This window comes from Coregonus lavaretus (assembly GCF_964263955.1).
Source record: "Coregonus lavaretus genome assembly, chromosome: 21".
Taxonomy (NCBI): Eukaryota; Metazoa; Chordata; class Actinopteri; order Salmoniformes; family Salmonidae; genus Coregonus; species Coregonus lavaretus.
Genome location: NC_140008.1, coordinates 28136929 through 28149430, shown reverse-complemented (window position 1 = coordinate 28149430; position 12502 = coordinate 28136929). Strand labels below are relative to the sequence as shown.

Genomic DNA, 12502 nt, shown 5'->3' with positions numbered 1-12502 from the left:
AGCATTGAGAGTATTTAAGCATTTGATATCCTTTAGCTGTTCATTACTCTCATTTGCTAGCTAACATTACTAGCTTTAGCGTGGGAAACTACTGCTCGCACCACTGATTATTTTCAGTAGTGATGTGTCTGGGCTCCCGACTGGCGCAGCGGTCTGAGGCACTGCATCTCAGTGCTTGAGGCGTCACTACAAACTCCCTGGTTCGATTCCAGGCTGTATCACAACCGGCCGTGATTGGGAGTCCCATAGGGCGGCGCACAATTGGCCCAGCGTCGTCCGGGTTAGGCCGTCATTGTAAATAAGAATTTGTTCTTAACTGACTTGCTTAGTTTATAAAGGTTAAATTAAATTTAAAAAAATTAAAAGGCCTAGACACGTCACTTTCTTTTTTAAATGGCCCCACCCATTGCAATTCAAAATGTGATTGGTTCATTCCACTGTCAATCCAAAATTCTGCTCTAATACAGTTGAATGGCAGAGGCCTTCTGTCCAGCTTCTGAAGGCCTAGTCAATGGCTGGCTGAGCTCGCTAGATTTTTCTACCCAGAGAACAACAAAGAAATTACCAAGAAAACATTTGTTTTAAAAATCTTTAGTCTCTCTGTGTTTAATAACACACACACACACCTCATGTCTGTACATATTTATTTCCATTTTCATGAGGTAACAGCTCCTCCATACCCACCCACAGAATTTTTATGTGATGAGAGAAGCAGTCTTCTCCGATGGTAAACATGATAACAGGAACACACATTTCTTCAAAGATTCCTTAAATCATGCCAAAAAACACATGGGGAAGATTTCAACACATACTGCTCTCAATCAGATGGACCAGACCACAATGCTAATCTCTGGGTAGTAGCATTAGATGACTTGATTACTTGGCTGCAGAGTCAGACTATCTGCCATACCTCTAGTGTTGCGTGGGATATTATAGAGATAGTGAAGGGTAATGATTGTGCTGATAGGGACGAACTGGTTTATTACAGTCAGTATCTAATGATAACTTTAACATGTGTTACATTACACTCTTGGTATTGAGCATTTATATCATATATCCTAATGTGTTACATTACACTCTTGGTATTGAGCATTTATATCATATCTTCTAACATGTGTTACATTACACTCTTGGTATTGAGCATTTATATAATATCTCCACACTGGCTCTACAGTACTTAAACTCTAATACTATTAAACTCTAATAGTATTAAACTCTAATACTATTCAATACTTTTGAAAAGAGAGTACAGGGTAGATTCATTACTGTCTGATTGCATATCATCAATTTTATTCATGAAACATTGTAAACAAACATTACACCAAACAAATATTGTTTCTTACGCCACAATACATAAGCTCATACACACACGCTTGCATACATGCACACCCACATATTTATATAGAATATAAATAATACATGATGAAATATAGATACTGTAAATATGTCAAGGGGAGGCTATAAACTCAGTCCTCTCAGTCCTTTATTGAGTGTTGCGTAGTGTTATTGAGTGACTTTATTAAGTCACTATGCGTAGTCCTCTGCTAGTGAGTCCAGGTAGTTGGTGTCTGCATAGAGCAGGAATCCAGAGAACAGGCTGTCAGACCACCCTGCTTCTGCAAACAGGCCGTTCTGGTCCTTGAAGAAGATCTCCAGCCACACCTCGTCTTCTGGGTTCAGGAACATCACAAGCGACCCGGAGGCCACGTCATGGTTCCCTGTGTTGGCGTCAAATGTCTTGATGCGGTACTGCCCGTTCTGCACCAGCCCGATGGCCAGATGTTTGTTAGCCAGGGTGATGTCATAAGAGAAGTAATAGATGCCCGGGTAGGCGCAGATGAACTTGCCCGTCTCTGGGTTGTAGTGGCCGCCCTCGTTGAAGAGGACCTTGTTGAACTTGATAGGTTCCTTCTCAACAGGGTAACTGCTGGTGATTCCCACAGAGAAGGCTGCTTTTGGCACCAGGCTGCCACAACGGCAGATGCCTGCCGTACCCTGTGGTCCTCGCTGGCCCTTGTCCCCTTTCTTCCCAAGGGGCCCTGGAGGCCCTGGTAGGCCCCCGTCTCCGCTTTCTCCATCAGGACCTCTCTTCCCCCCTGGACCCAGGTCACCTCGCTCGCCACGTTTACCTGTTGAGCCAACTTTTCCCTTTACCCCTGAAACAGAGAGATACAGTTGGTGTTCAGACTACCTGTAACTTCAGCTGTGTACTGCCATTGACACATACTGTAACAGTTATGGGTATCACTTTAGACCAGCATTGTTGACCTATTTGTAATATGAGTAACATGATTCCCTGTGCATGTTCAACCCTACTATTTCAAATCAAATCAAATCAAATCAAATTGTATTTGTCACATGCGCCGAATACAACAGGTGTAGTAGACCTTACAGTGAAATGCTTACTTACCTTAACCAACATGCAGTTTTAAGAAAAGTAAGTGTTAAGTAGGGATGTACTTCAGGGATGTAGCTCAGTTGGTAGAGCATGGCGTTTGCAACGCCAGGGTTGTGGGTTCGATTCCCACGAGGGGCAAGTATGAAAAAAATAAAATAATGTATGCACTCACTAACTGTAAGTCGCTCTGGATAAGAGCGTCTGCTAAATGACTAAAATGTAAATGTAAGTAAAAATAGATAAGTAAACAATAAAAACAACTAATAATTAAAGAGCAGCAGTAAAATAACAGTAGCAAGGCTATATACAGGGGGTACCGGTACAGAGTCAATGTGCAGGGTCACAGGTTAGTTGAGGTAATTGAGGTAATATGTACATGTAGATATAGTTAAAGTGACTATGCATAGATAATAAACAGAGAGTAGCAGCAGTGTAAAAGAGGGGGGGGGGGGGACAATGCAAATAGTCCGGGTAGCCATTTGATTAGCTGTTCAGGAGTCTTATGGCTTGGGGGTAGAAGCTGTTAAGAAGGCACTTGCCGTGCGGTAGCAGAAATAATAATAATATGACATTTAGCAGACGCTTTTATCCAAAGCGACTTACAGTCATGCGTGCATAATTTTTTTTGTGTATGGGTGGTCCCGGGGATCGAACCCACTACCTTGGCGTTACAAGCGCCGTGCTCTACCAGCTGAGCTACAGAGGACCACCACCATAATAGTCTATGACTAAGGTGGCTGGAGTCTTTGACAATATTTAGGGCCTTCCTCTGACACCGCCTGGTATAGAGGTCCTGGATGGCAGGAAGCTTGGCCCCAGTGTTGTACTGGGCCGTACGCACTACCCTCTGTAGTGCCTTGCGGTCTGAGACCGAGCAGTTGCCATACCAGGCAGTGATGCAACCAGTCAGGATGCTCTCTATGGTGCAGCTGTAGATTTTGTTGAGGATCTGAGGACCCATGCCAAATCTTTTCAGTCTCCTGAGGGGGAATAGGCTTTGTCGTGCCCTCTTCACGACTGTCTTGGTGTGTTTGGACCATGATAGTTTATTGGTGATGTGGACACCAAGGAACTTGAAGCTCTCAACCTGCTCCACTACAGCCCCGTCGATGAGAATGGGTGCGTGCTCGGTCCTCTTCTTTTTCCTGTAGTCCACAATCATCTCCTTTGTCTTGATCACGTTGAGGGAGAGGTTGTTATCCTGGCACCACACGGCCAGGTCTCTGACCTCCTCCCTATAGGCTGTCTCATCGTTGTTGGTGATCAGGCCTACCATTGTTGCTTCGTCAGCAAACTTAATGATGGTGTTGGAGTACGGCCTGCAGGGAGTACAGGAGCGGACTGAGCACGCACCCCTGAGGGGCCCCCGTGTTGAGGATCAGCGTGGCAGATGTGATGTTATCTATCCTTACCACCTGGGGGCGGCCCGCCAGGAAGTCCAAGATCCAGTTGCAGAGAGAGGTGTTTAGTCCCAGGGTCCTTAGCTTAGTGATGAGCTTTGAGGGCACTATGGTGTTGAACGCTGAGCTGTAGTCAATGAATAGCATTCTCACATAGGTGTTCCTTTTGTCCAGGTGGGAAAGGGCAGTGTGGAGTGCAATAGAGATTGCATCATCTGTGGATCTGTTGGGGCGGTATGCAAATTGGAGTGGGTCTAGGGTTTCTGGGATAATGGTGTTGATGTGAGCCATGACCAGCCTTTCCAAGCACTTCATGGCTACAGACGTGAGTGCTATGGGTCGGTAGTCATTTAGGCAGGTTACCTTAGTGTTCTTGGGCACAGGAACTATGGTGGTCTGCCTACTATGGTAGTCAGGGACAGGTTGAAAATGTCAGTGAAGACACTTGCCAGTTGGTCAGCGCACGCTTGGAGTTCACGTCCTGGTAATGTCAGGACAGACGCTGGGAGACGAGAAGCAAGTACAGGGAGTGAACATTTAATGATAAAACAGACAGGAACAAACACCAACAGCGTCTGGACAACGGAAACGAAACAACATAAATGCTGACACAGGGATCACAACTGAAGAACATACAGATATAGGGGAGGTAATTAAACAGCGATGAAGTCCAATGACTTGGTGGTGACAAGTGTGCGTAATGATGGGCAGCCTGGTGCCCTCGAGCACCAGAGAGGGCGAGCGGGAGCAGGCGTGACAGTACGGGCTGGCGAGGCATGGGAGCTGGACGAGCCGGCCGAGGCGCGGGAACCTGTCGAGCCTGCCGGGCCGGCCGATGCATGGGAGCCTCAAGAGCCGGCAGAGGAGCGGGAACCTGTTGAGTCTGAGATGCCCGGCCGAGCCGTGGGATCCTGACGAGCAAGCTGAGACGTGGAAGCCTGACGAGCCAGCTGAGGCATGGAAGCCTGACGAGCCGGCTGAGGCGTGGAAGCCTGACGAGCCGGCTGAGGCGTGGAAGCTTGACAAGCCGGCTGAGGCGTGGAAGCCTGACGAGCCAGCTGAGGCGTGTAAGCCTGATGAGCCGGCTGAGGCGGAAGAGCCTGACGAGCCGGCTGAGGCGTGGGAGCCTGACGAGCTGGCTGAGGCGTGGGGTGGGAGCCTGCCGAGCCAACCGAGGCAAGAAACCTCTTGAGCCAGCAAAGCGATGGAAGCATGATGTGCCAGCTGAGGCATCAACAGTTCCCTCGGCCGTGGCACCCGGACCCGACGTCACCAACCAACACACACAAAAAAAAAACTGATGCCTCAAATATTGGTTGTCAGCATTCTGTAAAGACAGACGTAGTACAGGGAGAACATTTAATGATAAAACAGACAGGAACAAAACACCGACAGCGTCTGGACAATGGAAACGAAACAACATAAATGCTGACACAGGGATCACAACTGAGGAACATACAGATATAGGGGAGGTAATTAAACAGTGATGAAGTCCAGGTGAGTCCAATGAAGCGTAGATGCGCGTAACGATGGTGACAGGTGTGCGTAATGATGGGCAGCCTGGCGCCCTCGAGCGCCAGGGAGGGGGAGCAGGCGCAGGAGCAGGGGTGACAGGTAATCCGTCTGGCCCTGCAACCTTGTGAATGTTGAGCTGTCTAAAGCTCTTACTCACATCGGCTACGGTGCACGTGATCACACAGTCGTCAGGACCAGCAGATGCTCTCATGCATGCTTTAAGGATTAGTGAATAAGCTCAGTGCCTCACATCCATCCTTGGTTATTATGTCACCCTCGGAGTCCAGCCACAATCTACAGTTTGTTTGACAGTGCTGCACTGACTGTTGTACAGTGTGGTGAGATCTGTGATTGTATCAAACCAAACCATCACACAATAATTTTCTTGGAGCTAGGAAAGAATGGACAGGATGCATGTGTGTGCATGTACTGAATGTCTTCAAAAATGAGTGCAATTCTGATGTGTGTGTGTGAGAAAGAGTCTGTGCGGTATTTGCGTGCCTAGGTTCCTTTTAATCTGTAAATCTGTAGAAGAACATCATGCAGAACGCAGGTACTGTGAGCCTGACATTTACGGGTCATTGATACAGTATGTTTTGCATCTGATACTAATGCAGGATTTGTCTTAAAGCCAGAATACGAATTATACCGTGACATTCGGGGATCTCTATTTTTTTCAAGGGACTTCCTGTTTGTGCACGTGCTTTATTTTTTATGGGCCTAATAGTAAAGACATGTATTTTAACAGTAAACATGTTTGACCTTTTAATATGGCATAAACACAACCAGTCATGATGTTTTCATCTGATTTTCAAATCATTTCAAAAAGTAGGCTACTTGTGCATTCAAACAGTGCCCTGTGCACCTGCCATTTGATGAAGGGAAAGAAACATCTGTTACATTTTACATTTTAGTAATTTAGCTGATGCTCTTATCCAGAGCGACTTACAGTATTTGTATTAATCTTAAGATAGCTAGGTGGGACAACCACATATCACAGGCATAGTAAGTACACTTTTCCTCAATAAAGTACAGTAGCGATCAGCAAAGTCGGCTATCAGCAAAAAGTGTAATGACATTCGGCGATTGTCATTAGGCCTAAACTCTTGTAGCCTGAATTAATTGATGATTCTTGCTGACAATGGACCTTTTTTGTATAAAGAAATTGGCGTGGAAAACTGTGAGGGCCAGGTTGAAACAATGTTGTAGGTTCGCTAGGGAGCTGGACCTAGCCCAGCTAGCACATTTGGTTCCTTGGAAATTGTAGGAACGTACGCTTTTGGTTTCCCAATGGTTCTGGGTACGAAGCCATACGTTTCTTGACTGGTAAAATTAAACGTTTTGTAAACATTCTGAGAACTGAAGTGAACATTTTGCCTGTTCTGGGAACGTTCATTTTTAGGTTGCAGGGAGGTTCTGAGAACGTTTTACTATGGTTCCCTGAAAAAAAAAAAAAAAAAAAAAAATATATATATATATATATATATATATATATATATATATATATATATATATAATATAAAATAAAGGGAAAAAAAAAAGGTTTTCCTGGGAGGTTTTATTAATCTTCTGAAACGGAAATTCAAGGTTATTTGATTTGTAATTAAATAACATTCTAAGAACATGTTTCAATAACACTGCTAACTTAGTTTGGGTTAACTGTTTTGAACTCCAAGCACAGATAGGAAACATTGAATTTCATTTGCTTAGGCATTAATCATGCAAACACATTTTTTTTTATTGTGGCACAGAGTCAGTGAGATTCAAACCTATGATCTTCTGTCTCTATCAAAGTCCACTGTGCCACCAAGATAGCATGCCATGTTTTTTAACTCATACAAAGCTGTTCATTTTAGTCTATTCAAACAGACCCCATTTCAAAGGAAAAAGGACTCATTACGATCAGGTGTGGCCAATTAGTGGGCGCGGCCTGAACACACTTAAGAAGACAGAGGATAGAGAGAGTTTTGTTGATGCTGAGAATGGAATGTATATGTTTTTAAATAACATTCTTAGAAAGTTCTCCGAATGATACTAAAGTTTTCTTGTGCTTTTTGTGGAAAGTTTTCTTAACGTTCTCTGAACAATTTGAGAACATTACTTTACATACAACTATGAGGAAACCTGTAGGAAACCTTATGCTGGACTACTGAAATTCCCACAGAAGAATGTTGTTTCTTAACGTTCTCGGAACAATGTGAGAACATTACTTTAAATAGAACCATGAGGAAACCTATAGGAAATGTTGTGCTGAAGTACTGAAATTCCTACAGAACAACGTTGTTTCTTAACGTTCTCTGAAATATTTGAGAACATTCCCAATGTCAAACCAGTTGGAGAACGTTAAATGTAACCGTTTGAACTTTTAAGAAATGTTCTGTTAAAGGAATGAAATGCTAAGAAAATAAAGTTTTTGTCAAGTTCCTTAAATGTAATGAGAATGTACCAGAGCTAAGCAACTATACTGCACCATTCCCAGAAAGTTGTGGAAAGATTGTATGCAAAATATCCATAGGACAACCATGCTCTCACCAAGCTCTAAGAAACATATGGTTCTCAGAATGTCATGTGCTAGCTGGGAGTTGATAATGTTGCAATTTGCTAGAGGGCTGGACCTAGTCAATACAATGTTGCAAGTTTGCTAGAAATCTCAAGACAGATGGAGAGAGAAACAGAAGGGAGTAGAGAGTTGAATGCGATTGAAAGAACCTGAACCAACTGTCACTGGTTTAAACCATGACAGGGAGGCGGGGGTGTTCGTTCAATTTGGAATAAGCTTTTATTTTTATGTTTACCACTGTAGCAGTCCAAAATTTGATTTTAAATAAATAGGAGAATGGTTAAATTAGAGACCCCATCAAGTTTGACTTTTGTTGCATTTAGGGGAGCTCATGTCTCATTTTGGGGTGTAGGGGGGGGGGGGGGGGGGGGGGGGGGCTTAAAGCCATGAAGCACTTGGACGACACTAACAGAGGCAGTGATTTACCTTTGTTTCAGCTTCTATGGTAGCGTTGACCCATATAAAGTATTAGCCTGGATCACTCCAAAGGCAGGAGAACCAGGCGTCCAAACAGTGGGGAAAGTATAAACACACCCCAAATAAGGCAAACTGCCTGGGAAGCTCAGACACATAGAAACCTTGGATTTAAACCACACATCACATAACTTTATCTGTCTGGATCATGGTCTCCCTGGTGAAACATGGCTGTGTAAGATATAGCTAATGTAGTTTGACCATGATTGATAAACACCATTTCAGAGATCACTGGAGGGTCCCATTTGTCTTCTACACCAATCACTGCAGCTGTATGTCCTGAGAGCAAAACCATCTGCAGAGCAGATTCAGATTGTGAAATGCCTGGGTTACGATAATGAAAAAGGACTGAAATGTATTTTTGGTAGTGTAAACGTGTGTTTTGATGCAATCATTTTAATGTTGTAGTGATACTGCCATATTGTATTGCATGTTCATGGAGCTAAAGTTTAAAATAAATAAATATACAGTATGAGTCAATATATGAACTGTGTGGATATGTTTTATGGAGTTATAGAAGGTCAGCACTGTACCTGCTTCACCCTTCTCTCCTTTCTCTCCCTTCCTGCCATCTCTTCCGTCTCTTCCTGGGATTCCCATATTCCCGTTTGTCCCTGGAGGCCCGTTTGGGCCAGGTTTACCTGGTCTCCCCGGCAACCCCGGAACACTGCAGATCAGACGAGGTGGAGCTCCTCTTACCTTGGCCTCCAGCAGCTGACCAATCACACACTGGCAAAGAAAAGCCACGGCCACCAACAGCCACATCCTCAGCTCTGGAGGGAGGGAGGGAGATAGAGAGAGAGAGAGAGAGAGAGAGATAGAGAGAGAGAGAGAGAGAGAGAGGGGGGGGGGTGGGGGGTATGTAATACACAACCTCAAACATCCACATTCACAAACAGGTGACATGCTCTTTTAATGGTAGTGTGCATGATTTGTATGCATATTAATCTAACAAATCTAAGAACTTTCTTCTAAATTCTAAATTGAGAAACAGCCCAGTTTATATTCCAGCTATTAGATACAACCAGAAATGAAAACAAAACAGTGTCCTGGCGGGAGAGGAGCTTGTTCTAGTGCCTAGTGCCAGCTAGCCAGAGCAGACAGACTGAGATACAATTGGAGGGACTAGATACAGGAACCTGTTAAAATAATAAGCATTAGTCATAGCACTATAAAACACAGCAGATTCCCCTGTAAAACAACATATGCCTTAAACAGAGTGGCAAACACTAAAAGATTAATCAAGATTACGCACCGCAACTCTTCAGCCACAGGGCCAGATGTGGGTCCTAATGAACAGCACTGAGTTTTGGACTCTTTCTCTCTCTTTCACACAATCTCTTCTCTGTTGTCAGCCCCCCAGTCATATGTCATGTTTTAGCGGGTGCAGTGCAGTGAGAGAAGCCTTTGCCTCGTTTCCAAGCCAATCCCCTTCTACCAATGCATACCTTAGTTATGACAACAGCCAAAACAACTGTGTCAGAGCAACCCAATCGGGAAATAACCTTCTAAACACAGCCGGATCCAATAAACACTGACAGCATACAATAGCAATGAAGTTATTAAAAGAGTAGATGATTGCGCTAAGCAGCAATGTGATCAATGATGATTTAGAAAGAGAGAGAAAGAGACAGAACTTTGGTTCTGTAAGGACTGGGCCACAAACCAGGCTGTATGGAAGGGAAATAAGAGACCACATCATGGACGCCTCTTTCCCACTGGCAACCATATGGTAGCTGGATACTATTTGGCAAAATGTAATAAGTCATAAGGCCTAAATCACACAAATTAAGTTAGACTTAGTTACACACCAAAGGCAAACATAATTGACTAGGGTTGTTAGATATGCTTAATAACAGTAATTATATTCCATTCGCTATGGTAATAATACTGTAAAGAATATGCAAAAAACATATATAGCGGTAATTGTCAGCAGCTGTGGGAAAATGCATTTTGAGTTTACTCCGGCATCAACACTTATAATAGAGTTAATATATCAGTAATGTAACAGAAACCTGAACCATAGATTCAAACAGGTACAGATGTTTTTGAGATCTGAGAATGTTCATGCCTGTAATTCTGCTCTTGTTGTTGTGTGTTTGTGTCTGCTGTTTGTGTGTGTGTGTGTGTATGTGTGGGCAACTGGGTGTGAGCATGTTAGGTCTGTGTCTCTGTCTGTGTTTGTACATCTGCTCCACGTCTGTGTGTCTCTGACAATAGTGTTTTTTTTTTTAGGGATATGTGGATTCTAATGTGTATTTTGGTCTTAAATATGGTTTACTTTCCATTACACATTGGGTTTCCATGGCTTCTAGTAAAGAAAATGTCTGCAAAGTTTGTTGTCAGATGTTAGAGATACAGGATGAACACCATATAATTAGGAATTAGAATACTAGAATGGACAGGAACCTTCTTATGACGGTATAAAAGGTCAGCCATTGCTGTGATAAGATATTGTGTAAAACATTATCTGCACAGTAAGTTTGTTAGCTAGCTAGCCAGCCAGTCAGGGTTGGGTAGGTTACTTTCTAAATGTAATCCGTTACAGTTACTAGTTACCTGTCCAAAACACAAGTTTTGATTAATCAAACTCAGTAACGTAATCAGATTACTTTCAATTACTTTTGGATTACTTTTGCCTTAAGAGGCATTAGAAGAAGACAAAAAGGATCCATCAAACGCATTTGGTGTGTCATCATAGTGGTCTCTGACTTGTGGTTAGACGCGCTCAGGTGGAACAAACTTAAACCTGCACCTTTTTTCAATACTGAATTGAATGTCATTGAGTAAACAGAAAGGTGTCATAATATATATTTTTTCTTGCAAACATTCTTTCTGAATTGAAAAGTGATCCAAGAAGTAATCATCTAGTTTTTCAAAAGTATCTGTAGCCTAATCTGATTACAATATTTTTGCTAGTAATGTAATTTATTAGAGTTTTTTTATTTTTATATACAGTACCATTCAAAGGTTTGGACACACCTACTAATTCAAAGGTTTTTCTTTATTTTTACTATTTTTTACATTGTAGAATAATAGTGAAGACATCACAACTATGAAGTAACACATATGGAATCATGTAGTAACCAAAAAAGTGTTAAACAAATCAAAATATATTTGAGATTTGAGATTCTTCAAATAGCCACCCTTTGCCTTGATGACAGCTTTGCACGCTCTTGACATTTTCTATTATTCTACAATGTAGAAAATAGTAAAAATAAAGAAAAACCCTTGAATGAGTAGGTGTGTCCAAACTTTTGACTGGTACTGTATATACAGTGCAATCTGAAAGTACTCAGACCCCTTCCCTTTTTCCACGTTTTGTTACGTTACAGCCTTATTCTAAAATTGATTAAATAAAAAGAAATCCTCATCAATCTACACACAACACCCAATAATGACAAAGAAAAAAACTGGGTTTTAGAATTAATTGGACATGATTTGGAAAGACACACACCTGTCTATATCAGGTCCTATAGTATGTCAGAGCAAAAACAAAGCCATGAGGTCGAAGGAGTTGTCCGTAGAGCTCTGAGACAGGATTGTGTCAAGGCACAGATCTGGGGAAGGGTACCAAAAAATGTCTGCAGCATTGAAAGTCCCCAGCAGCCTCCATCATTCTTAAATGGAAACTGAACAACCAGCCAAACTGAGCAATCGGGGGAGAAGGGCCTTGGTCAGGGAGGTGTCCAAGAACCCAATGGTTACTCTGACAGAGCTCCAGAGTTCCTCTGTGGAGATGGGAGAACCTTCCAGAAGAACAACTATCTCTGCAGCACTCCACCAATCAGGCCTTTATGGTACAGTGGCCAGACAGAATCCACTCCTCTGTAAAAGGCACATGACAGTCCGTTTGGAGTTTGCCAAAGGGCACCTAAAGGACTCTCAGACCATGAGAAACAAGATTCTCTGGTCTGATGAAACCAAGAATGAACTCTTTGGCCTGAATGCCTAGTGTCACGTCTGGAGGAAACCTGGCACCCTCCCTACAGTGAAGCATGGTGATTGCAGCATCATGCTGTGGGGATTTTTTTCAGCGGCAGGGACTGGGAGACTTGTCAGGATCGAGGCAAAGACGAACGGAGCAAAGTACAGAGAGATCCTTGATGAAAACCTGCTCCAGAGTGCTCAGGACCTCAGACTGGGGCGAAGGGT

The 12502-nt window shown here is 43.1% G+C and overlaps 1 protein-coding gene across 1 annotated transcript; it reads right to left on the bottom strand.

The window, feature by feature from the left end:
* Window positions 1-631: 631 nt before the first annotated feature.
* LOC311148834 (complement C1q tumor necrosis factor-related protein 7-like) lies at window positions 632-9716 on the bottom strand. The gene is made up of 3 exons (XM_084185829.1): window positions 9603-9716; window positions 8881-9120; window positions 632-2156 (listed from the first exon to the last, which is right to left on the bottom strand). Exons 2-3 carry the CDS (start codon window positions 9110-9112, stop codon window positions 1528-1530), a joined length of 861 nt encoding a protein of 286 aa, XP_084041955.1. The 5' UTR covers window positions 9113-9120; window positions 9603-9716; the 3' UTR covers window positions 632-1527.
* Between the last annotated feature and the right edge of the window lie 2786 nt (window positions 9717-12502).